Genomic DNA, 25686 nt, shown 5'->3' on the forward strand with positions numbered 1-25686 from the left:
TGTGATCAATGGATCCGTTTGCGCGCGCGCGCCACACTCACCGACCCAGCAGGCAGTCCTCCCCCCCTTCCCCCCCCTCCCACACACGCACACTCCGGTGCCAGCCAAGCACACGGCACCACACCCAACCACACCCACCACTACCTACTCCAAGTCGTGTAGTTGACGCGGTGGTGGTATGGCGTCAGAAGAGTACGTACAGGCGCTCTCTCTCTCTCTCTCTTTCCCTCTCCTGCCTTCCTCCCCACTCTGGGTGAGCTGGCGGTCGAGGTGGCGGTGATGGCAGTGATGGCAGTGATGTGATGGGCAAAGGCGACGTGAGGAGGGAAGGGAAGGAGGAAGGGGGGGGGGGGAACTCATCAAGGATGGTGGAGTATATAGAATGGACGCCGTGCTACAAAAGCTCGAGGTCCGCGACCAAGAGGTTGTGCAGAAGGCGCTGTGGCGAGCTGGACAGTACGGCGAGAGGATCAAGGCGGCTTGCAGGAACGCGGTCGAGGGCGCAGTGAAGAGCATGGCATCGTTTGTGGAGACATACGATGAGGACATTAAGCGGTTGACAGCGAGAAACTACGCGTCGCTGAACAAGACACTCGCAGGCATCCCGCATCCGGACGAGGCGACACGAACAAAGCTCGCCTTTGCCCAGCTCCGCATCGACGACGAGTCCAACATCCGTACCGACATGACCGCAAACATCGCCGCGCTTGGCGCTGCCCTCCGCTCTGCAGCATCCCAGCTCGATAATCTTCCGCTGCCGCCGCCGCTGCCGTCTCGGGCCCGCGAGCCGGACGACCGTGTCCGTCACATGCAGGCACGGGTCGAGGCGCTAGTCTCAGAGCGCGACGTCGCGCTCGCTGCACACCGCTCAACGGTGGCAGAACTGGAGCTTGAGCGCTCCCGCTACGATGTACTCGACAATTTGTATCACTCGAGTCTGCGCGAGGCTCAAGCAGCGGTCGCCGATCTAGCGGCCGTGGTCAAGCCGGCGGCGACACCCGCCGCCCCACCCCCAGTCCCGGCCGAACAGCCGGAGCTGGAGGCGCAGCTGGACGAATTCCAAGCCGCCAATGCCGCGGCGCAGCTCGAGTGCCTTCGACTGGCCCAGGAACTTGATGAAGCCCGTGTCCGCGCTCAGGCTGCCGAGGCCGAGCTCGCCGAGCTCTCGCACTTTGCCCACGATGCATCTATGCTCCGTGACGAGGCCGCCGCGCTCAACGACTCGCTGGTCATCGAGCGCGAAGAGACCAACGCGCTTGCGTCGTCGCTCAAAATTGCTTTTGACGTCGAGTCCGAGTCGAACCAGGCTCTCCGCGAGAACCTCAAGACCCAGGTCGGCATCACCAGGACCATCAAGCGCAAGCTTGCCGCGGCGCAGACTGAGCTCGCCGCGGTTTCGCAAGCCAAGGCCGACGCGCTCGATCGTGTCCATTCGCTCGAGGCCGAGCTTGCTGCCATGCGCGATGCCGCGGAGCATGCCGATTCAGCCAAGGACGCTGCCGTTGACGCCGTTCGCTCCGACATGGCGACGCAGCTCGCCGAGCTTCTTGAGCAGCTCGACGAGGTCCAGGCCGAGAACGATGCCTTGCGCACCAGCATCGACGCCCTCCGCCCATCAGCGCTTGCGGCAGATGAGCTGCCGCTACTCAACGATGAGATTACCACGCTCCGGGCTGCGCTAGATGCCGCAACACGCGACCGAGACGCTGTCCGTGCAGACATGAACCGGATGCTCGCCGAGCGCGATGCCGCCCGCGCGGAGCTGGCATCTGTCCGAGCCTCATCCCATGCCCAAGCGCTGGTCGGCTCGGGCCACACTGCCCAAGCCCTCGCCGAGCGCATAGTGCTCTACGACGAGCTCAAAGCCCAATACGATGCGTCGCGGAAGCAGTGGGCTGACCACGTCCGCATGCTCGAAGAAGCGCTCGAGTCGCAAAAGACCTCGGGTGCAGTTGCCGGCCTCCGCCGCTCGCTCGCCCGCGACTCGGAGCTCATTCAAGCTGCTCTCGACCGCGACACTTCGCAGGCCTCGATCTTGGTTGCGCCCTCGGCCGATCCAGCGCTCAAGCACCAGCTGACAGCCATGGAGGCCGAGAACCAAGACTTGCGGTCACAGCTCGACCAAGCTATCCTGCTCAACGAGCGACTGACCTCACTTTCTATGCTGAGCTCGCCGCGGACGCCCCAGGGCGCCAACCCGATGGCTCTCCGAGAGCTCGAAGACAGGCTCGATGAGGCGACACAGCTCAACGCACTGCTCCAAGCCCGGCTCGACCGCGGCTCGCCGGCCTCACAGCGCTCTCCGCTCGCGCCGATCGAAAACGCGCCGCCTGCTGATCGCTCCACCAACCGCCTTCACACCGTCATCGAGGAGCTTAAGAACCAAGCCAATGAGGCCGAGGCTCTCAATGCCGCGCTCTCTGCTGACGCGGTCGCCGCCCACACCGCGCACCAAGAGGTCAAGGCTGAGCTTGAGACCGCGCTGGCTGACCTCGCGTCCATGCGCCTCCGTGCCCGTGAAAACGAGGCATCCGTTCTCGCGCTTCAAGCCCGGGTGACCGAGCTCGACACCTCGCTTGCCGACATCACGTTCAACGCCTCGCGCGAGCAAGCAGCCGGCAACGCCGAGGTGCTCGCCGCACTAGCAACCGAACGCGACGAGCTCGCTGCCGAGCGCGATGCGGTCCGCCGCGAGCTACAGGCCGCCGAATCCGCTGCAGCGCTGGCGGATGCGCACGCCCAGCAGCTCGAGGCCCGAGCGAAGCTTCGGGACGACCACATGCGTAGCCTTCAGGCACGCCTTGCCGACGACGCCAATATGACCGAAGACCTCCGATCCCTCGCTGACGAGGCGGAGGCGCTCAACGCTGCTCTTACCACCGAAGCCGAGCTTGCTCGTCGCGAGGTTGACGAGGCCCGCGCTGAGCGCGACGAAGCGCGGGCCGAGGCCGAGAAGCTCCGCCGCACGGTCACTGCTCACGAGGCTCGAGCCAAGAAGCTCAGCTCGCGAGTTGCCGATCTCGACGAGTCGCTCTCGTCGCACGTCGCGCGTTTGCACTGAGCAACGACTCGCTGGCTGACGAGCGCGAGGCGCTGATCTCGGAGCGTGACACAGCACTAGCCGCGCTGGCCGAAGCCCAACTTCGGGTGACGGCAGCCGAGGCCGAAGCTGAGGCGCTCCTTGCCCAACTTCGTGGACAGGCCGATGAGGCCGAAGCGCTCAATGCTGCACTTGCAGCAGAGTGCACAGCTGCACGATCATCGCTCGCTGCTGCCGAAGCCGATCGCGACGCCGCGCTGGTCGAACTCGACGTCGTCCGCCGCGCCGCCGCTGATCGCGCGCATCGCGCCGCCGAACTCGATACCCGCATCGACGAGCTTGACTCCTCACTGAGTGCCGTTGCTCGCGCCGCGCGCGAAGGCTCGGCACTGCCGCATACCTCGGGCCATCACAACGGAAACGCTCTTGCTGAGGAGCGCGCAACACTGGTTGCCGAGCGCGACGCGGCGCGGGCCGAGGCAGACGCTGCGAGAGTCGAGGTTGAGTCCGCTACCGCACGGGTTGCCGAGCTCGAGGCGCAGGCCTCGCTTCGCGATGCACGGACCCAGGAGCTCGAGGCGCAAGCCTTGGTCGCCCTTGAGACGTCTCGTGCCCGTATTTCCGAACTCGAGGCGCTGACCCTCGAGACAAACGAGTTTAACGCAGCGCTTTCTGCAGAAGTTTCGGAGGCGCGCCATGCCGAGGCCGAGGCTATCTACGAGCGCGACCAAGCGCTGGCGCAGCTTGAAGCCCTTCATGTGACCGCGCGGGCGAGGGCGGAACAGGCGGCGAAGCTCGATGAGCGGCTAGAGCTGCTTGACACGTCGATCAACACCCAGCTCATGACCGGCGCTGAGCTCGAGGCGGTCATCGCCGAGCGTGACGGGGTGGCTACCGAGCGCGATGCCGCGCATGTCGCGCTCCGCTCTGCCCGTGCAGAGGTGAACGCCGCTCAGGCCCGCGCCGCCGAGCTTGATGCGCGCGCGCAAGCAATGGAGAGCGCTCACATGGCCAGCTCGGCTCGCGCTGATGAAATGCAGGCGCTTGCGGATGAAGCTGCTGCACTTAATGCCGCGCTTGCTGCTGAGCACAACGCCGCGGTCACAGCCCGTGCCGAGCTGGAGCACGAGCAGGCTGAGCTTACCGCTCGCGTCGCGGCTCTCTCGTCGGAGCGAAGCGACCTCCATGCGCGGCTAGAGAAGGCTGCCTCCGAGCGCGAGGCTCTTGTCGCGCAGCTCTCGGGCTCGCAGAGCCCTGTTCAGGCACTGAAGGCTGCAGAGGCTCAGATTGAGAAGCTCGAGAAGCAGCTCATTGCACCCGAGCAAGCGCTCGCCGATGCCCATGTGCTCTTGGCCGAGCAAGCGCAACGGCTGTGCACGCGTGATGAAGAGCTTGCTACCGCGCACATGCGCGTCGGGGAGCTCGAGAGCCTACTTGCCGGTGCCAACACGCGTGTGACAGAGCTCCAGAGCGCACTAGAGTCATCCACGCGACCCGAAAGACATAACCTCGACGACAATTCACTTGTTGTCGAGATGGAGAACACGCTGACAGGTGCACATGCCCGCATTGCTGAACTTCTGGCTGAGCGCGACGGCCTGACAGCTGCGTTGGCGAGACACGAGGCTCGGGCGCGCGAGCTTGAGTCGAAGGTTGCCAACCTCGACTCGTCGCTACACGAGGTCGCTGAGAATGCCGAGGACAAGGCGCGATCTGAGCTTGCTGACCTCAAGGCAGAGCGCGATGCTGCGGTTGCCGAGCTCGAATCTGTGCGCGCCCAGCTGGAGCGAGAGCATGCGCTCGGGGAGGAGAAGGTGCGGTCTGCAACAGTCGAAGTCGAGACGCTGCGAGCCGAGCTGGACGAAGCGTCGACGCTCAATGGGGCACTTGCGGTGGAAAACGCTCGGCTGGCTACGCTCGAAGCCGAGCGCGATAGCCTCGCGCAAGAGAACCAAGCGCTGTGTGAGCGTGTTGGCAAGCTCGCTGCGCTGCGCGACGATTCTGCCGCAGACGCGCGGAGCCACAAGTCGGAGGCTCTGGAGGCCTCCGCAGTTGCCATCGCTCGTCTCGAGGAGCGGCTTGCAGCCGAGCAGCAGAGCCGCGAGGTTGTCGAGCGCGAGCGGGCGTCGCTGATAGAGGCCATGGCCCAGACGCGCGAGGCCATGGCAACCGCCATGACCTCCATGGAGCGTGAGCGTGAGGCTCACGTCCAGGCGCATGCAGCAGAACTTCGTGAGGCGCTCGCTCAAATGGATGCGCTGGAGTCTGCTAACGTGTCATTGTCGAACGAGGCCGAACGGGCGCGCCTTGATGCTTCGGCCATACATGAGCGCAGCGATCGCGAGTCTGAGACCCGGGTGGAGTTTCTTGAGGCCGAGGTTGTCCGCCTTCTCGGTGAGGTGGCTAGCGCGCGTTCTGACGCCGCTGCAGCTGCTGCCGATACGACGCCCGCTGCTGATCCCACTCTAGACGGTGCTACCGTAGAGGAACTTCAGGCCCGCCTTGCCCACCACCAGGCGAGTGCTGAGCAGTACCAGGCTCGTGTCCTGAGTGTTCTTCGCGGTGCCGAAGCGCTTGTGGACGGCCCTATCAACTCGATCGCTGACGTCCTGCGTGCAATGTCTGCGCTAGAGCTCGAGCGCGACATGGCACGTGACTCGCTGGCTTCGCTTCGCGAGCACGCTGCTAGCTCAGACGCCGAGTTGGCCCGGACCAAAGCTCAGGCAGCGGTCCTTGGTGACAAGCTCGAGGTTGCGCTCGCAGAAAATGCCACGCTCCAACATCTTGTGACTCGGCTCCAGTCCGCGCTGGCTGAGGAAACCGCGCGGTGGAGCGAGGCTGCCTCTCGCGAGCGCTTTGCGCGCGCTTCAGCCGACTCTTCATGGATCTCGCGCCTCGACGATATGGGCGAGCAGCTCGATGCTTCGCTCGCCGCCAACTCGACCCTCTCGCACGAAGAACACATGCTGCGAGGGCAAGTCGACGATCTTCAGGCCGTCGTCCGTGGAGCCCATGGCTCTCTAGACGCACACCTTGAGACCTTGCAGCAGATGCGGGCGTTGGCTTGTGAGTTTGTGGCGCCTGCGGAGCCTGGCGATGTTTCGCAGGACATTGCCGATCAGGCTCGCGAAGTGGAGGCCGGTATGGCAGAGCTCGAGGCCGCGCTGCTGGAGGCCCGCCACTTTTCGCTCTCGTCATCGTCTGTGGCCACACTCTCGGATGCCTCGTTGGTGAGTCATGAGTCGCACATTGGCGTGGCTGCTAGCGACGATCGGGCTACCCAGCTGGAGGTCGAGCTTGCCGAGCGCAATCGCCTCATTGCTGATGTTGTGGCCGAGGTGCGTGGCACACTCGGACTCCGCCAGGTCGAGGTCGCCCGGGTTGTCCGCGCTGCTGTCGAGCTCATCGACGCGCGCGCACCTGACGCTGGGATCCGGGCTGAGGTCGTTGAGCTCCGTGGCATGCTTGAAGCCGAATCCATGCGGTTTGAGACCGCTCGGGCTCGTGCTGTAGACGCAGTGTTTGCGGGCAAAGAGGCTGAGCTAGAGGAGACTCTGGCCGAGGTTTCTGCCCAGCTTTCGGCGCGCGATGCTGAGCTTGCTGCTACGGTGTCCTCGATGCGTGCTCAGGCTGCACGAGTGACCGAAGCTGCCAATGTCGCAAGAGCACTGGTTGATGCCGGTATGCCTGACGAGGGCCTTCGGACTGAAGTCCTTCGACTCTCCGAAGCACTCGAGGTAGCACAGGCGGAGGCTATCGATGCGCTGCTTGTTCAGGACGATGCCGACTCGTCAGCAGATAGTGCAATCTCGTGTTCAGGAAGTGCGGTGTCAGACATTGCCCCGCCTCTTCCTCTTGAAGGGCTCGCCTCTGACACTCCCGAGTCTGACGGTGCTCGGCGCGATGCTGACCGCGAGCTTGATGCTCTTTGTATCGAGCTGGCAGCTGCGCGTGGTGCCGAGGCCAGTGCGCGGGCTCGTTTGGAGGCTGTTTGTGGAATGTTGCGGATGCACTTGGATAGCCTCGCGGCTATCGCGGTCGCAGGTGGGGAGCTTGTGGAGGCTGGGGCTGCCGGCGAATTGCTTCGAGATGAGGTTGTCCGGCTGGCGGATGCGCTGGAAGCAGCTCGTGCCCAGGCAGTCAACGAGGTCTTTGCGAACGGCCAAGATGGCGACGAGGCTCGGGATGAGCTTAATGCCGAGTTGGCACTCTCGCGAAAGCGAGAAGAGGTTCTGGAGAACCGGCTAGAGGCGATGGGTCTCGAGCTGGCCGAGTCGACAGCCAAGGTTGCTGCGCTTGAGGCCAGCGTCGACGAGCTGGTCGTGGAGGCTGATGAGCTCAAGAGGCGCGAGACCGAGGCTGCCGATGCAGCTGGAACTATGGCCCACGAATTGGACGAAGCTGAGGCTTCTGTGGCGATTCTGCAAAATGAGCTGTCGGTCTCGCGCAAGCGGGAAGAGGTGCTCGAGACCCGGCTGGAAGAGACGTGCCTTCAGCTGGCTACGCTGAGTGACGACACAGTCGTGATGCGTGACAGTGTGGTCGACACGCTGCGGGCACGGCTGGCGGTGCTGGCCGAAGCCGCCGCGGCTGCAGATGGTCTCATTGTCGCAGGGGGCGAACCGGTTGATGCGCTTCGGGATGAAGTTGTCCGACTGGCGGATGCGCTGGAAGCAGCTCGTGCCCAGGCAGTCAACGAGGTCTTTGCGAATGGCCAAGACGGCGACGAGGCTCGGGATGAGCTTGATGCTGAGTTGGCACTCTCGCGAAAGCGAGAAGAGGTTCTGGAGAACCGGCTAGAGGCGATGGGTCTCGAGCTGGCCGAGTCGACAGCCAAGGTTGCTGCGCTCGAGGCCAACGTCGACGAGCTGGTCGTGAAGGTTGATGAGCTCGAGAAGCAAAAGGCTGAAATGGCGAAGCGTTTGGCTGCCCTGCAAGACGAGCTGGGCGAGGCTCGCGAACACAAACGTCTCCTCGAGGCGCGGCTGACGAAGTCTGGTGTAGAGCAAGCTGCGCTGGGAAAGGACTTGGTCGGTACTCTGCGGGCAAGACTTACAGTTGTGGCTGAAGCGGCCAATGCGGCAGGCGATCTTGTCGCGGCCGGCATTGTCGATGAGTTGCTTCGTGGCGAAGTTGATCGGCTGACCGTAGCGCTGGAGGCTGCGCGCGCCCAGGCTGTCAACGAGGTGTTTGCGGGTGAAAAGCCCAGTGATGAGACTGATCCGGAGCTTGAAGCTGAACTGCTTCTCTTGCGGGAGCGAGAGGCGGAACTGGAGAACAAGCTAGAGGTGGCTGATCGTGAGCTGGCTGAGTCGACCGCCGAGGTTGCTCGGCTTGAGGCCGAGATTGGCGAGGCCAAGGCGCGCGAGGCCGCGGTCACCGCAGATTTGGCCGCGACGAATGCCGAGCTAGTGGAAGCCCGCTCAGCGCTGGGTTCAGTGGTTGTCGTTGACGATACGACAGTAAGTGCACGGCTGGATGACTTTAATGTGAGCAGCGATGATGATGGTGACGATAATAACGAGCTGGAGCCTGGCGAGTCGATGCTGGACGTGAGCGAACTTCGGGAGACACTCGGAGATGCATGTGAGGATGCCGAGGACCGGCTGGTCCAAATCCGCCGGATCATGCGCGTGGCCGGCGAGCTGGTCGAGTCATGGGCAATGCCTAACGAGCGGCTGCGCAACGAGATCGCCGAGCTGCGTGAGGAGCTGGCGGTGCGTGCACAGCGGGAGCACCTCTCGCTTGATGAGTTCAACCTGAGTGACGAAGAGCCCGGGTTTGACGTCAGCGATTCGTCCTCGGTCTCGTCGCTTGAGTGTTCGATTGCGGACACGCCGGTCGTCCGCCGGGCTGCGGTCGCTCTCGCACATGCGTCGCCGCAATCGCCAACCGTTGCACTTCCTGCCGCCGGCAGTGCCTCTGAGTTGGATGTGTTGCGGGTGCAACACGCGCGCCTTTCCGATTTGCTTGCAGCGCTGATGGCGACCGAGGGCAGTGAGGCAGGGGCTGCAGCGGTGGCACAAATGGAGGAGCTCGCAGCCGAGAATGCACGCCTCCGCCATGACAGAGGACTCTTGTCGGACGCTGAAGCTGGATTCCGAGCACGCGACGCTGGAAGCGAAGCTGAGCTAGCCAAGGCAGCGGCCAAAATTCGGATGCTGGAGGACACGCTGAAGGAGGCGAAGACCGAGGCCGATGCCGAGCGGACCTTGATGACACGACGTGGTATCGCCATGGCGGAAAAGTTCGAGTCCGCCCAGAAGCTTCTCCGCCAGTACCTCGAGTCCGAGCAGGCCGGTGAGGCGTCAACGACGCGGCTTGTTGAGCAGCTGACTGAGGACAAGCTTGCGCTTGAAGGCCAGCTGGAAGATGCCAAGGCCAAGTCAAGGCAAGCCATAGGTTTGGAGCGCAAGCTGGCTGAGGCACAGATGGAGCTCCAGGTGAATGCACGCAAGTACGAGGCGCGTCTTGTGGCGCTGGAGGCCAAGCACTTGCGGGTGAAGAGCATGCTAGAGACCGTGCTGGAGCGCGAGGACGGGACCGCAAACAACGTGCTGGTGGCAAACGTCGAGTCGCTGCTGGACGAAATCGCCGAGCTGCGCGGCCAGAACGATGCGCTTTCGCGCAGCATTCTGAACACGCCGTCTGGACCACCAGACGCGATTCTTATGCCGATGCGGTCGGCAATGTCGTCGGAAGCGTCACGTGAGCATCTGCGGGAGCGGTACGAGGTTGTCTCGGAAGAGAAAGCGCGCTTGGAGGGCGAGGTGACGCGACTTGGCGAGGCACTTTCTGCACACGAGGCTGCGCTCTGCGCGTTGGCTGAGGAGCACAAGGCGGCGCAGGCGGCGCGTGGCGACGTAGACACGGAGACGATGCGGCTCCAAGAGGCCAATTCGCGGCTCCGTGACCAGCTTGGGAGGCTCAATGCCGACCTTGCCGAGGCGCACGGCGCAGTAGATGAGGCGCAGGCCAAAGCCAACGAGGCGCTGCGGCAGGCCGCGGCCGCCGAGGCTGACCTTGCTGCCGAGCGCGAAGCCGGTGAGCTACGTGAAGAGCGGCTTGCGGCGCGGCTCAATGCGCTGATGGAGAAGTTTTATGTGGTCCAGAGCGCGCTGGCGTCGTATGCAGACGACGAAGAGTCTGGAGCGGAGAAGCTGAGCGCACAACTGGTGCGGCTATCGTCGGAAAAGTCGCAGTTGGAAGAGGAGCTTGCGGCAGCCGAGGCGCAGGCGCAGCAGGGCATTCTTTTGGAGCAGAGGCTGCAAGAACGCGAGCGTGAGGTCGAGGCCCGTGACGGGCGGTATGAGGCCAAGATCTCGGCGCTAGAAAACCGACTTAGCCAGTTGATGAGTCTTGTGGCGCAGGCACTGGAGGGTGAGGACGCGGCCGGGTCGATTGTGGAGCGGGTTGGGTTCCTTGCGGAGGAGAACGAGGCGCTGCGCCACGAGAACGAGCAGCTGCTGGGCGTGGTTCGCCTACAGGACATGTCCGGGCGGACGTCGTCGGATCACGAGGCGCTGGACCGGCTGGCCATGGACGAGCAGTTGTCGCGGGCGCGGGCACGGATTGCGATTGCCGAGAGTGCCAAGGTGGAAGCTGAAGTGCGCGCCGAACAGGCGCGAGCGCGCGCACTTGCCCTGGAAGAGGCTGCCACCGGACGATTTGAGGACTCGGGGCTAGCCGATGAGTTAGAGCGGCTACAAGTGATGTGGCGCGAGAGCGAGGCGAGCAAGACAGAGCTCGAGGTCGAGGTGGCCAAGATGGAGGCGCGAATCCGGGCCAGTGCAGCAGACACAGCTGCGCTATCGCGTGTCCGGACCCGGCTGGAGGTGGCAGAGGGCGAGTTGGTCGAGTCACGTCAGCGACGCAAGAATGCCGAGGTCCGGGCTGCAGAGCTCGAGGTTATGCTCGAGCGCGCAAATGACCACATCACGCGCCTCGAGCGAGCCGTCGGGTCTGGGGATGATGCTGCGGAAGCCGATGCTGCCTCCGTTTCGGTGCTCGAAGCCATGCTGGAGGCCAAGGAGGGCGCGCTCGCAGATGCCGAGGCTGCGCACAAGCAAGTGGTGGACGCGCTCGAGAGCGCGCTTGCGGATCAGGGCCGGGTGTTGTCACGGTCGAACGCGGCCCGCGCCGAGCTTCAAGTCCATGTGGGTGAGCTTGAGGCGCGGCTAGCCGAGCTGAGCGGCGCACCAAAGGTAGTGCTGACTCCCGAGGATAGCGTGGAGGTCCGGCAAGAGGATGTGGATGTCGGCAAGATGACTGCGCTCAAGGCGTCGCTGCTCGAGAAAGAGGCAATCATCAAGTCGCTGCGAGCTGAGGCCGAGCGGCAAGCAAGCACCGCAGCGGAGCGGATTGCTTTTCTGGAGAATGTAGGTGCCGCCGCCGAGCCGTGTGCTGTCGCCGACAACAAGGAGCCCGATGCCATAGTTGTGGAGTTGGAGGCTTTGCTGGCGACAAAGGTGGAAGAAGTCGATGCCGCTGTCGCCAAGAACGGTGAGCTGGAGGCCAAGATCAAGAACTTGGAGTCCAGAGTCGAAGAGCAGAGTATGACTGTCGGTGAGGTCGAGTCTGTCCTGCGCGACGAGCTTACGTTAGAAAAGGCAAGGTTGGAGACATTGAGGCTGTGGTGATCAGTCTCGAGGCCTCGCTTGCAGAGAAGACTTCTGCGATCACAACTTTGGAGGCCGAGGTCAAGAAGATGGAGGCCGCCGTCGCCGCACACGAGGTCATGCTGGAGGATGAACGGAGCGCTTCGGCTTCCAAGATCGAGGAGCTCGAGACTGTGGTGACTGGGCTTGAGGCCTCACTGGCGGAGAGGACCAGCTCAATCGCCACACTCGAGGCCGAGGCCGAGAGGATGGAGGCCGCCGTCGCCGCACACGAGGCCACGCTGGAGGATGAACGGAGCACTTCGGCGTCCAAGATCGAGGAGCTCGAGACTGTGGTGTCTGGACTCGAGGCCTCACTGGCGGAGAAGACCAGCTCAATCTCCGCACTCGAGGCCACGCTGGAAGATGAACGGAGCATTTCGGCGTCCAAGATCGAGGAGCTCGAGACTGTGGTGACTGGACTCGAGGCCTCACTGGCGGAGAAGACCAACTCAATCGGCACACTTGAGGCCTCGTTGGAGGATGAACGGAGCGCTTCAGCGTCCAAGATCGAGGAGCTCGAGACTGTGGTGACTGGACTCGAGGCCTCACTGGCGGAGAGGACCAGCTCAATCGCCACACTCGAGGCCGAGGCCGAGAGGATGGAGGCCGCCGTCGCCGCACATGAGGCCACGCCGGAGGATGAACGGAGCACTTCGGCGTCCAAGATCGAGGAGCTCGAGACTGTGGTGACTGGACTCGAGGCCTCACTGGCGGAGAAGACCAACTCAATCGCCACACTCGAGGCCAAGGCCGAGAGGATGGAGGCCGCCGTCGCCGCACACGAGGCCTCGTTGGAGGATGAACGAAGCGCCTCAGCGTCCAAGATCGAGGAGCTCGAGACTGTGGTGACTGGACTCGAGGCCTCACTGGCGGAGAAGACCAACTCAATCTCCGCGCTTGAGGCCTCGTTGGAGGATGAACGGAGCGCCTCAACGTCCAAGATCGAGGAGCTCGAGACTGTGGTGACTGGACTCGAGGCCTCACTGGCGGAGAAGACCAACTCAATCGCCACACTCGAGGCCGAGGCCGAGAGGATGGAGGCCGCCGTCGCCGCACACGAGGCCACGCTGGAGGATGAACGGAGCGCTTCAGCGTCCAAAATCGAGGAGCTCGAGACTGTGGTGTCTGGACTCGAGGCCTCACTGGCGGAGAAGACCAACTCAATCGCCATACTCGAGGCCGAGGCCGAGAGGATGGAGGCCGCCGTCGCCGCACACGAGGCCTCGTTGAAGGATGAGCGGAGCGCCTCAGCGTCCAGGATCGAGGAGCTCGAGACTGTGGTGTCTGGACTCGAGGCCTCACTGGCGGAGAAGACCAACTCAATCGCCACACTCGAGGCCGAGGCCGAGAGGATGGAGGCCGCCGTCGCCGCACACGAGGCCTCGTTGAAGGATGAGCGGAGCGCCTCAGCGTCCAAGATCGAGGAGCTCGAGACTGTGGCGAGTGGACTCGAGGCCACGCTGGTGATGAAGACTACTTCGATCGAAACCATGTCGCGAACGATCCAGCAAGTTGAGCACGAGCGCGATGATACCGTGGCCCAAGCCGAGCGGCTTGAGGCCGAGCTGCGGAGGGCAATTGCAGCCCGCGACGCCCGTGACGCTGACCTTCTTGCTCTGGAGGACGAGCTGACGACGGTGCGAAACTCGCTCCGTGACGCCCGCTCGCAGGCGGCAGCCGCACAGACTGCATGTGACGATGCTGTATTTGAAGCCGAGTCGCTCACCTCGCGGCTCGAGGCTGAGCAGGCGCGGCTAGCAAAGACCCAAGACGAGCTGGCTGCCACCACTGAGCGTGCCGATGAGGCCGACCGCATTCTAGAGCGGTCGGCAGCTGCCATGGCTGAAGTTGACGACCTGCGGACGAGCAACACGGCGCTACTTGCCGAGATTGCGCAGCTCTCGGCTGAGGCCGAGGACCGTGTCGCCGCTGCCGTCGCTTGCCAGACCGAGCATCTCGAGGCCGAGCGCGACTCGCTGGCGTCGGCAAACGCTGCTCTGCAGAGCCAGACCGAGTCGCTACGGCTCGACCATGAAGCCTCGCTGCAAGTCTCGTCGTCAACTATTCTCGAGCTGGAGGACGCCAAGACTGAGCTGGAGGCCAAGCTGGATGCTGCCCGCGGCGAGCGCGATGCGGCGCTAGCACTGCAGGACGAGCTGAAGGAGGCACAAGCCGGGATCGAAGCCGACCTCCGCAAGCTCGCCGAAGAGCAAGCAACCAAGGTTGACGAGCTGCAGACGCAGCTAGCGCTCGCTGAGGAGACCGTCATGGTCCATGCAGCCGTGCTCACCGCCCGCGACCGCGACCTTGCCGACGCCCGCGCACAGCTCGAGGCAGCTCATGCCGACCTGGAGCAGATGGCGGTGCTCGGCAAGGAACTCAGCGCCAAGGCTGCCGCTGCCCAGCGCGCGGAGGCGGCGGCTGTGCAGCGCGCCGAGCGCGCCAAGGCTGCCGCCCAGGACGCGCAGCTGCAGGCCGAGGCCATCACCTCATCGCGGAGCTCGCTGCTGGCAGATCTCCACGCGGCTCAAGCGTCACTGGAAGACTCGCGTACCGAGGTGGCCAAGCTGCGGGTAGAGGTTCAGCGCTTTGACGCCGAGCTGGCCACCGTGCGTGCCCAGAATGCCTCGCTCACCTCAGAGCTCGATGCCGAAATGATCCACGGGGCCAAGCTTCAAGAGCAAGTCAACGCCATGCACGGACTGCGGACCCAGTCGCTCAACGCCGAAGCAACCGCCGAGGATCTACGCCGGACGCTCGAAGCCGAGACACTCGCGCGCGAGGCCGCCCAGGACGACGCGGTCGCACTCCGTGACCGTCTTGCTGCCGCCACCCGCGAGCTCACTCAGTCGCGGGCAAGCTGTGCCGATGCAATTCGCGACCGCGACGCGCTTCAGGCACGGCTGGACGCTGCACTTACACTGCAGTCGACGGTTGAGGCTCGATGCACCCGTCTTGCGACCGAGGCCGATGCCGTGCCGCAGCTCCGCAAGGAGCTGCGCATGTTGCAGCGAAGCGTTGATGCGGCCCAGGCCGAGAATCGCGAACTCGAGCGTGCCGTCGAGGCTCAGCGCGAGCGAGTCCAGGCCGAGCGCGCGTCGGCTGCAAGCGCCGTATCCGAGCGGACAGCGGCGCTAGCAGAGGCCGAGCGAATGCGGATCGAGCTGCAGACGGCCGAGGCTGCTCTTGCCGCCGCTCAGGCGGCAGCTGCTGACGCCCGCGCCGCCGCCGACGAGGTTACTGTCGCGCTTGTCGTGCGCGACGGCGACCACGCGTCGGCGGTCACAGCTGTCGAGACTCAAATTGCGGCCGCCCGCGCTGAGGCGCAGGCCGCGCTCGAGGCCGCGGACGCAGCCGAAGGCCGAGCCGCTCAGAGCGCCGCCCGAGTCGCTGCCGTCCAAGCCGAGCTCGCTGCCAAGGACTCTGGTCTTGCCGAGCTCCGAGCCTCGCTCACTGCTGCCCGCAACGAGCTTTCGGCAACGCGGGTTGCGCTCTCGGGGGCACAGGCCGAGGCCGAGCGCGATGCCGCTGCCGCGGCTGCTTCTGCTTCGCAGCTGGAGCAGACCAAGGTGCAGCTGGACGAGCAGATGCAACTTCTAGAGGCTGCAGATGAGCGAGCTGCACGGGCCGAACGGGCGCAGGGAGTGGCTCGCGCCGAAGCCGAGTCGGCGCGAGCCAAGGCAGTGTCTGCCGCCTCTGATGCCGCCCGTCTACGCGACGAGCTCGACACTGCGCGTCAGGCCGCCGCTGAGGCCCGGGTCGAGTTTGAGCTTGCTGACGCAGCCCGCGAGGAGGCTGTGACTTCTGCCGACGCGCTTGTGTCGCGGGTGCAAGTCCTGGGCACACAGTTGAAAGAGGCCCGCGTCCAGCTGCAGGCTGCGTACGACGAGGCAGCGGTGGCCAAGAGCGCGGCGGCGGAGCGCGAGCAGGATCTCCGCAACGAGTCCCAGTCGGAGATCCGCCGCCTCGAAGCCGCGCTCGAGCGCGCGCAGGCAGCAGCTGTGCAGGCAGCCGACACCGCTGCAGCCCAGACGCAGTCGGACATGCAAAGCCAATGCTCCGAGGCCGACGTCGACGCGGTGCGTGAGCGGATGAAGGACCAGTACGAGAGCCTGCTGAGCCAGGTCAAGGGCGCGCACAAAGCGGCTGCCGCCAGATCTGCACAACGAATTGCCGACTTGGAGGCGCGGCTGGAGGACGTTGAGCGAGCGGCCGACGAGGCCCGCATGGCCGCGCGCGCCGCACAGGAACGAGGCTCGGGGGCGCCGCACAGCTTGCGCCTCTCGGCCGCAGAGCTGGAGGAGATCCGGCAGGCGCTGGCAGCCGCGCTTGCCGACACCGAGCTCTCGGCTGAGATTTGTGTGCATGTCGAGGCGCTGGAAAGCAGCCTTGTGCCGCTGCAGCGGCTGCTTGAGCAGGCCGGAGCCGGGCGCGAGACTGGCGAGCTTGACGCTGACCTAGTGGTGGCAAGCGCCGCCGAGGGCCGCGGCCCAAGCCCAGCGTTTGTGGTCGAGATCGACGCCGAAGGCGATGAACCAGCAGCGCTGGTGCGGATGCTGGCCGCGCAAATGGAGGCCGAGGCGGCGTTTCTGGCAGGCGAGTCGAGCCGACTGGCCAAGGCCGGCATGGGCGTGTCGGACGAGTTGGTCTCGACGCTTCACAGCTTGCTTGCCGAGAATGCGCAACTGCGTGCTGCAGTTGCAGCGAAAACCCGGGCGCTGGAGGATGCGGCGGAAGTCGGCGGTCGTGCGGCTGAGACGAGGATTGCTCAGCTGTTGGAGGAGCGCAGCGCGCTTGCGGTCAAGCTTGCCGAGGCGCAGAGCGCAGTGCAGGCGTCCGACCGTGCCACACAGGGCGCGGTACGCAAGGCGCTCGTGGCTCAGGCCGAGCAGGCCGAGCGCGAGCGGGCCCGCGCGCTAGCCAAGGTCGACGACGCGGCGATGGCGCACATTGCGCGTAATGCTGAGGCGATGGCATTAGTGCAGGCACTGGCAGCCGGAAGCCAGCCGGGTGGGTTGTCGCGGGCAGCGCGTCTGGTGGCCGACGAGGTGGCGCCTGCGGTCGATTCGCGCGAGGCCGATGCCGCGCGGAAGTGGAGCCAGGCCGAGGCGCGATACTCTGCCCACGTCGGCCAACTTGAGACCGAGCTGGCACGGCTGCAGGCCAAGCTGACTGGCACAGCTGCGCCTGACGTTGCCGATCTTCTCTCCCAGCTTCACCTGGAGCAGCAGGCGCGGGTCCACGCGCAGGCCGAGGCTACGGCGCAGCAGGCCGCCGGCGCTCGGCTCAAGACCGACATGCTTCGCGAGATCTCGCGTCTCCGCGTCAAGCTGCAGCAAGTCCAAGTCCGATTCCTCGAGCTCGAAAACGAATCCCAAGCCGAGACACTTGCCCTCAGGGTCAAGCTCCATCATGTCCTTGACGACTCTGACATCGACGCCCGCGTGATCTCCAGCCCTTCTGCGGTGACCAGCGCGCTTCATCTACGGTAACCAACGTAGCCAACTCAATCCAAACAGCAGACAGAGCCCATCATTGATCCCTCCCTCTCCTTCCCCCTCCCCCTCCCCCCCTCCCCCCCCCCCCCCCCCCGCCCCGACCCGCGACCGCCAGTCGGTGACCCGCTCCGGCCGGCCAGTGAGCCGCTGTCGGCCAGCAAGCCAGCCAGTTCCGCAGCAAACAGCAAGCCAGCACTTGACGTCCTCCCCTCTCCAGCCGGATGCTCAACGTTGTGCGTTCTGCAGCCAGTCTGCAGCGAGTGAGCGGAGGAGTTGCAGGTGTCATGCGCATGGGTATGGGTATGGGTAGCCGTGGCTATGGGCGTGTGGCGGGAGTGTGTGGTGGTGAGGGAGTGGCGGAGGCTGTCGATGACGGACCATCCGTCGAGTGCGAGGAGGGTCTGGCCGCGGCAGGGATGGACACGGGAGATGGCCTGATGACGTATGAGGAACGTGGTGGGGCTGGTGTTTATGCTGTGTTTGCGGCTGGTGGCAAGCAGTACAAGGTCCAGGTCGATGATGTGGTGGCTATGGATGCCCTCAAGGGTACCTCCCTCGGTGACGCGGTCGCCTTTGACTCGGTCCTGGCCATCGGATCGCCAGCAGAGACTCTCGTCGGCACTCCGTACTTGCCCAACACAAAGGTTGTGGCTCAGGTCATCGAGGTCACTCGCTCTGCAAAGGCGACAGTCTTCAAGAAGAAGCGCCGCAAGGGCTACACCCGTACCGCCACCCATCGCGCCCCCATCACCGTCCTCCGCATCGACTCCATCGTTGCTCTCTGATCGAAGGAGCACTCAAGGAACATCTCGCTGGCAAAGACAGCACTCGGCCACGCTGCCACGATGTCGCGCTATCACACTGCCATGCTGCCACGCCGTCACGCTGTCACGCTGTCGTCTGATCCCATGCTGGTCCTCGCTTTGGTGCCCGCGCGCCGCAGACTCGGCCCTCTCCATCCTGTTGACCTCTGCCGTCATGCCGCCAGATCAACCCCCCTCCACCCCCCCTCTCCACCCGTTCAGCATCTACCCCTCTGCCATCCGCACTACTGCGGTCATTGTCGGCTCTGTTCGCCGCACACGCACACTGATGCGTAAACACCCTCACCACACGCACAGCACACCCGCACAACACACACATGGCCACATCCTCGACCCGACGTGCCTTAATCATCATCAGTAGCAGTAGCAACAGCACCATCACCATCACCCTCATCATCGTCATCATCATCATCATCATCATCGCCTTCACCTTCACCTTCCCCCCATCATCACACCCATCATCACACCCATCACACATACCGCACCCATCACACCCATCACACCCATCACACCCATCACACCCATCATCACACACAGTGGTGGGCGAGATGGAGTACGCTGAGGTCAATCCCCTTGCTCGTTCGGCGGGCACCACTCGTCTGCCTGCGCGCCACACTCAACATGGACGACATTGGCGCCATGGCCGACTCGGTGACTCGCCAGCTCGCAGAGGCCACTTCGACAGCCAGCATCTACCTCCGTCTTGCTGGCAACCGACTGCTTTCCCCTGTTGCACTCAAGCTCACCGATGCCCTCTCCCCAGCTCAGGGCGTCCTCGTCACCATGGTCCTCTTCTCCGCCCGTACGCCCACCCAAACCAGCCCATGCCACCCGACCCGGCGCTCCCTGCCAACGCCTCCTTGCCTCTGCTTGCGCTCTCTCGCTCTCTGTCCCTGTCCAGACGGCTCACTTTTTTTTTGGTCGCAGTCGATATTTTTGGCGCCCCTTTGCTCCCCGTCTCATCGCCATGATGCATCTGGCTCTTCTCCTCAGCACTAACTCACATGTGATGCTGTTTTCAATGGTTGATCTTTGTTTCCCTCGCCGCTTGTCGTTTCTATGCACCCCACCGCTTGTTGATGTATGTATGCGTCCGTCGCCGCACTGTGGCGTGGCTTGTTTCGTTGTGCGCAATCGCGTCGGACAGTGCTCACGCTGGCCTATGTTTCGCTTGACTTGGTCCTTGCCTCGATGATGCCGTCGCTCATTCGGGCTATCCGTCGGACCAACGATGTACTCGTCTGGCGCATCGAGCTGCTCATTGCCGTGGTGATGGTGGTCTCGGTCTCTGCGGCCGACGCCGCCAGCCCGACGGCGGCCATCGACGACCTGGCCATGGTCTTTCTCCTTGTTGCTCTTACTGCCGCCGGACTCAACTTTCTGATCGGTGCCGCTTCGCTCGGCCGCCGGGTTGTTCAACTCCTGCACATTGTCCGCATCCTCGTCCTCATCGCCCTCCTCGCCCGCGCCTTTGTCGTCCCCGGCACCGCAGTCAACCCGTCGGACCTGGCTGTGGACTCGTCGATCGTCGCCGAGCCGGTGCCCGACCCCATCAAGGCCGCCGACCCGAGCCTGCGCCCCGAGTTGTAGCCACCCATCCCCTGGCATGAAAAGCATGTAACTACCCTGGTCCGAGTCACTCTTCCGCCACGCGCTTGACGACGCCGGCCTCGTCGATGGAGGCCGCCAGCCGTGGGACCCGGCGGCGATCCCGCGGTACAGCAACGACGAGGACCGAATTGAGCTCCTGGTCGACCTCGCTACCCTTTGTGGTGCAGCTGGCAGCGTTGACCGAGAGCCGCTTGCGGGTGGCGGCCACGCCGGCGCCGGAATGGATGTGGCCAAAGACATGGAGCCGCGGCTTGAGCGCCCGCACTCGCTTGGCCAAGTCGGCACAGCCAAACGGCTTGCCTGCCGTCCGTGGGTCGTAGCTCGACGAGTCGAGCACGCCATGCGGCGGAGTGTGGGTGACCAGCACATCCGCCCCGGGCTCCAGGCGACCGAGCTCATGCCGGAGACCAGGCGAGCCTCGTGGGAAGCCAAAGGCCATCTGCGGGCGCGACTTGGGCTGCCGCGGCATGGCAGCGAGGCCGGCGACCGTCAGTCCCCCAGCAATCTCAATCTGCTCGCCGTGGACAAGGACGTGGAGCCCTGCACCTGCCGCATCCGCCGCCGCCAGCACCTCGACAAGATCGGTGGCCACCTGTTCAGGCGCCTCGTGCTCGGCCACCCAGCTCTCCCAGTTGGCCTCATACGCCGCAGCGTCCATGCATAGATCATGGTTGCCCGGCACATAGATCATGTCATCAAAAGGGAGTCGCGCGAGCCAGCCGAGGAACGGCTTGATCTCGCTCGCCCACTCACCACGCACAGCCGCATCACCAGCATGGATCACCGTGGTGCATCCATCCAATTCTGCCGCCGCCGCCAGCGCTGCCTCCAATCGCTCGTGATGTCCGTGGGTGTCCGAAATGCACGCAATCAGCCACGCTCCGTCGTCTTCTGTCGCAGCCATTGCCAATCGCCGATCGCTCGCAGGCGTAGGTACTCCGAGCGACAAGTGATGGCCAATCAGGGGGGGGGGGGGGGGGGGGGGGGCATATAACGCCGCCTAGAGGCCACACATAAACACATAAACACACAAACACACACAAATTGCACAACATGTTTTCATTCGCCAGCATCCGCTAGAGATCAAGATCGGCGGCAAACTCGGGCTCGACCATCTCCCACACCTCGTTGTCGTCGCAGAGGAGACCGACCCTGGAGAAGACGTCCTCCCACATGCTCTGGACAGCAAGATCGAGCTCTTCGCGGTACTCGGCCTCGGCAGCGGCCTCGACAGGCGTCCACGATGCCGGATCAGCGGCGGCGATGGATGCTGCCCGCTCGGCAAGCACGGTCCGCACGTCCTCGTCGAGCGGGTCGCGCTTGGAGCGCGAGGCCGACCGGCGCGTGCCACGCTTGCCAGACTCATCGTGCGAGGCAGCGAGGTTGGCGCCGGTTGCGACTGAGCGCTTGGAGCGGTTGCGACCGAGGCGGGCATCTTCGGATGCATCACGGTCGCCGCGGATACCACGCTTCGGCGGAAGCGTCGCGCTCTCATCGCGGGCCTCGAGCTCGGCCAGCGGGTTGCCCGACGGCAGGAGCGAATGGAGGGCGGCAACAACGGCCGGGTCGGCAAGGTCCAGGCTGCCGCCGGTCGAATCGGCTTTGAGTGCGGCCGAGACGTTGGCCGGCAGCGGGCGGACAAACGGCCGCGGCTCGAGCCCGTTACGGTCGCGGAGGAGGTCGGCCCGGACCGGCAGCTCGTCGAGCATCTCGACCAGCAGACCGTAAACAATGGAGTAGTTGGTGTTGACCGGCGCAGAGACTGGCGCAAACGACGCAGCGTCGATGAGAGCATTGAGCTGCGCAGCGTGCTCTGCGCAAGCATCCTTGAACGGAATTGCTGCCACCAGCGTGTGAAGCTCATTGAGCGAGCCGGACCACACAAAGTGGGCGTTGCTGGCCGCGATCGCAGCCGCCGACGCAGCACGCGAGAGCACAAACGACGTCGTCTTTGCGCGGTCATGGACCCGCAGCTCGTAGCCCGACGCAGACTCACCGGCGTACTCGTCGTAGCCGTCGGCCTCGGAGAGGCCCGAGACCGACGCATGCGAGAGCGACGCCCGCGAGAGCGACGCCCGCGAGAGGCCTGGCTCGACCTCGTTGCCGCCAGCGGGGCTTGCCGCGCGCGACGCAGAGTCGCCGCCGCCGGAGCCGTGAACAGAGCCTTCAGACGAGGTGCCTGCCTGGGCCGGGTCGGTTGCCGACGGCAGTCCGAGGACGTACGCCGAGTACGCGAGATCCTCGAGCGACTCGAACCATGTGGGTGAGTACGCGAGCTGGGTTCCCGGGTTGGCGGCAAAGAACCGGCGGCCGGCGTCATGCTCGTCGGGCGACTCGACCTCGGGCTTGGTCGCCGACGAGTCGAGAATGGATGAGATGACCTCGTCGAGGATCTCCGAGGCCGCCATGCGGATGACCGCTACCTCGAGCCGGTACTCGAGAGCCTCGCGGACTTCGCGCTTGTGGTCAAAGCCGACGGCCATGGCCCGGAGCGTGACCTCAAACGGCGAGCCGCGGGTGACCGGCGACGTCGTCAGACGCCAGACCTGCTTGAAGTGGCCGGCGTTGGGCGTGGTAAAGACAAAGGCGAAATCGTGCGCCGCGCCTGGGAGGATCGAGCCGGTCAGGTCGTGAAAGTAGAACCGCTGCTGCGAGTCGCGGGTCACGCCGAGCTCGTTTGGCAGCGGAACAAGCTCCCACTTGTAGTGGAGCACCGTTGTGCCGTTGTTAAAGGTGTGGAGCGTCTTGCGCGCCGCAACCTCGACGTTTGTCTCGAAAAAGAGCGACGACGATGAGACACGCAGCGACGGCCCGGCCACGCTGCCGACCGACGATGTCCGCGACTCGGCCCGCGACGCCGGAAAGACGGCGGCCGCTGCAAGCGCGTCCGCTCCGACCCCACGCTGCCCGAGCATCGGCAGCTCGTTCTGCAGGTCACCGTCATACTCAAACTGGTCGATGCCGTCCATGCCCGACCCCCGTGAGACAACCGACCGCCGTCCGTCACCGTCGCCGTCGTCGCCGTCGCCGCCGCCCGCCACACCGCCCGCCGCCAGGTAGTACCCGCTTTCCTCGGCAGGAGCATTCCCGCTGGCAAACGGCGACTCGCCGACAATGGCCAGCGCGGCAAAGTCCGGCTCGGGCGGCTGAACTGCTGCAATGTACCGTGCCAGCTGCCGCTTGCGCTGGCGGAGGTACTGCGATGGCTTCACGAGGCCGGTGTTGCCGCGCGCCAGCGACGCGCCACCCTGGCCGGGCTGAGGGTTGAGGATGGCGTCGGCGTCGAGCTGGTCGAGCGGGACAACCCGAATCCGCTCGACAGGCTCGTTGGAGACCGGCGGGATGGTGGCGGTGAGGCCGGTGATGTCGTTGCCAATGCGGATGTGCTCTGGCCAGAACGAACCGCCGGCAGACTTGCCCGATGTCTCGTACATGGGGATGGCCTTGTCGATAATGGCACGCTCCTCGACAAGCGCCCGGAACGCCGAGGCCTTGGTAAAAACCAACTCGTTCGGCGCCTTGCCCACCCGCGCCGCCAGTCGCTCCTGCTCGCGCCGCCACACCGCACGCTGCCGCTCCCACCGGGCGAGGGCCCGCTCCTGTCGGCCCTCAGCGATCCGCTCGTGCATCAGCATCATCGCCTGCCGCTCGGCCTCCTTGGCCTCGTCGCGCGCAGCCGCCTCGGCCAGGTAAGCGCCGAGCGCCGAGTTGGAGCGCAGCGGCGGGAGCGGGCGGCGGGCTGAGAGCTCCGACGAGTCTGAGGGCTCCGACTCGCCGCTGCCGCCGCCGAGTGGCAGGGCTTGCAGCCGTGGCCGTGCCCCGTGGCGCAGCGCATGCATGGTCTCGAACTCGTTCGGCTTGCCTAGCACCGCATACGGCTTGAGCTCGCCGGTTGCCGGCTCGCGCGGCAGCAGCTCGACCACATCGACGCCCTGCGCCCGCATCGCTGCCGACACTGCTGAGCTCAGCGGAGTGCCGGGCTTGCCTGGCGAGCCGCGCTTGCCTCCAGCCGTCGACGTCTTGAGCCGCACCGCCGTCTCGCCCGAGCCGAGGACCAGGGTCTCGCCTTCGCGCAGCCGCCTCGCCACCGCCACTCGCCGCACCGGCAGCTGCGGCAGGGCAGCAGCGCTTCCGCCACCATCGCCACCGACCCGCGGCGGACGGCCCGAGCCCGGCACACCGCCGACACCGGCTCCATCCAGCCGACCATTCGCCCGCGCCGGCGGACCAGCATGATCTCCCCCCGGCAGGCTCTCTGGCGGGACCGGAGCATACGACTGGCTCCCACGCGACCTTGAACGCCTCACCAGCACTCTCCGCCTCTTGCCCAAGGGCGCGATGGAGCGAGTGCTCGCCGCCATCTCCAAGCTCACATCGACATCATCACCAACGCCGCCACCAGCATGATCAGCATAACCATCACCGTCGCCGCCAGCATTGGCAACACCAGAAGCAGAATATCGAGCCTTTGCACCACCTTGACGAGCAGGCGGCGGAAAGGGAGCACCACCGCCACCACCACCATGTCGAGTCCGTGGAGAGGATGTCATTGCAGAAGCTGAAGGAGGTCTGCTTGGCCTTGCCCCACCACCACCACCTCTTCCGCTGTCACCTCTGTGTTGTTGCTGCTGCTGCTGCTGCTGCTGCTGCTGCTGCTGCTGCTTGCCATGCCCATGCCCATACTGCTGCTGCTGTTGCTGTTGCTGCTGCTGCTGGCCTCCGCCTCCTTCGCTTCGGTGCTGGCTGCCTCTTCCCCGCCCTCCACTACGTCCGCCATACTTCCGTGTGTTGCCTCCTTCCATTGCTTTTGGAGCGTGGAGGGGTGGTGGTCTTGGTGGTAGGGGGGGGGACGGGGGGGGGGGAAGCCGGCGGTGGCATGGCGGGTCGGCGCCATTGGCCGGTTGTCCGCCCAACAACGGTCGAGTTGGACTGGGCTGGCGCCGATTGAGCTGGACTGCCATTTAGCAAGGGGGGGGAGGGGGGAAGCGGGGGAAGGAGGAGGGAGGGCTTAAGAGTGTGGTTGGGAGGAGGGAGGGAGGGAGGGAGGGGGGGGGGGATGGCGGTGGTGATCGTCATCGTGGTGATGATGATGATGATGATGATGATGAGGGAGGGGCATGATGGCGATCGAGAATAGCCCGAGATCGGGCATAGAGTGTCACTAGCACCTCACATACTACACCTTTCATCTCGATCAACGCTCTCCACCACCTGATCTCCTCCGTTTACCACCACCCATCAACAGCTCAACCCATCGATACGCTCTGTTGCCCCCCTTGCGCCGATGACATTCCATCATCACTCATGCCGTTTCGTTACCCGTTCGTTCAATTCCTTCAATTCGTTCAATTCCTTCAATTCGTTCGTTTCGTTGAATCGATTCGTTTCGTTGAATCGATTCGTTTTGTTTGTTCCGTTTGTTCCGTTTGTTCCGCTCGATTCGTTCGTTTCGTTCGTTTCGTTCGTTTCGTTCAATCGATTCGTTCGTTTCGTTCGTTTCGTTCAATCGATTCGTTCGGAAAGTGGCGGTCTGAAATTGAGCTCGCGCAAATGGCCCTGGCTATGGACACTGTTTTTCACTTCCAATACCACTCTCACTTCAGACCCAAAATGGTATGTCGACTGCCCTACCATGCCATTCTTGCAGAGGCTAGAGGGCCACAGAACTGCATACAGGACTGGAGAAGCAGCTAAGGGGGTGTACCTGGTGACGGTACATAGTGTGAGGTTGTTGGTATGACCATGTTCTCCATCCCTACCTCGCTATGGCCCTTGGTCACTCCCCTTACCACTGCCTCTGTCTCCCTCCGATGGGTTTTTGTCTGTTCACCCGCCCATCCACCACTCGGCCCTCCCCTCCTCCACATTCTCCAACCATTCCCTGTCCATTGCCTTCCCGCCACTCTCCCCTTCACGCCCTGCTCTTTCCTCTGCTCCTTCCTCTCCTCCTCCATCTCCTCCATCTCCCCTCCACGCCTTGTGCTGGTCCTCGGAGAACGACCATGTGATGAGTTTTTTGTCGGCTTTGCCTCTCGGCCGCCCTCCCCCTCCCC

General features: G+C 64.5%; 5 protein-coding genes across 5 annotated transcripts in view; 3 read left to right on the plus strand and 2 right to left on the minus strand.

Annotated features, from left to right (window-relative positions):
- Positions 1–382: 382 nt before the first annotated feature.
- Positions 383–17983, plus strand: AMSG_12333 (uncharacterized protein; the record flags this gene model as incomplete). Its single annotated transcript, XM_013898002.1, has 4 exons — positions 383–3043; positions 3085–11639; positions 11684–17099; positions 17648–17983. The coding sequence occupies 4 exons, from the start codon at positions 383–385 to the stop codon at positions 17981–17983; spliced, it is 16968 nt and encodes a 5655-aa protein (XP_013753456.1).
- A 660-nt stretch (positions 17984–18643) lies between these two features.
- On the plus strand, positions 18644–19648 carry AMSG_10230 (uncharacterized protein; the record flags this gene model as incomplete). Its single annotated transcript, XM_013897974.1, has 2 exons — positions 18644–18824; positions 19170–19648. 2 exons carry the CDS (start codon positions 18644–18646, stop codon positions 19610–19612), a joined length of 624 nt encoding a protein of 207 aa, XP_013753428.1. The 3' UTR covers positions 19613–19648.
- A 10-nt stretch (positions 19649–19658) lies between these two features.
- Positions 19659–20537, minus strand: AMSG_10231 (metallophosphoesterase domain-containing protein 1; the record flags this gene model as incomplete). The annotated part of the gene is made up of 1 exon (XM_013897975.1): positions 19659–20537. One exon carries the CDS (start codon positions 20535–20537, stop codon positions 19659–19661), a length of 879 nt encoding a protein of 292 aa, XP_013753429.1.
- A 140-nt stretch (positions 20538–20677) lies between these two features.
- AMSG_10232 (uncharacterized protein) lies at positions 20678–24071 on the minus strand (the record flags this gene model as incomplete). Its single annotated transcript, XM_013897976.1, has 2 exons — positions 20678–23910; positions 24021–24071. The coding sequence occupies 2 exons, from the start codon at positions 24069–24071 to the stop codon at positions 20710–20712; spliced, it is 3252 nt and encodes a 1083-aa protein (XP_013753430.1). The 3' UTR covers positions 20678–20709.
- A 1152-nt stretch (positions 24072–25223) lies between these two features.
- Positions 25224–25686, plus strand: part of AMSG_10233 (Rpl14 protein) — a 1211-nt gene continuing 748 nt past the window's right edge. Inside the window, exon 1 of the mRNA XM_013897977.1 lies at positions 25224–25246. Coding sequence (XP_013753431.1) covers positions 25244–25246 — 3 coding nt within the window. The 5' untranslated portion in view covers positions 25224–25243. The remainder of the gene's footprint in view (positions 25247–25686) is intronic.

This window comes from Thecamonas trahens (genome assembly GCF_000142905.1).
Source record: "Thecamonas trahens ATCC 50062 unplaced genomic scaffold supercont1.61, whole genome shotgun sequence".
Taxonomy (NCBI): Eukaryota; order Apusomonadida; family Apusomonadidae; genus Thecamonas; species Thecamonas trahens.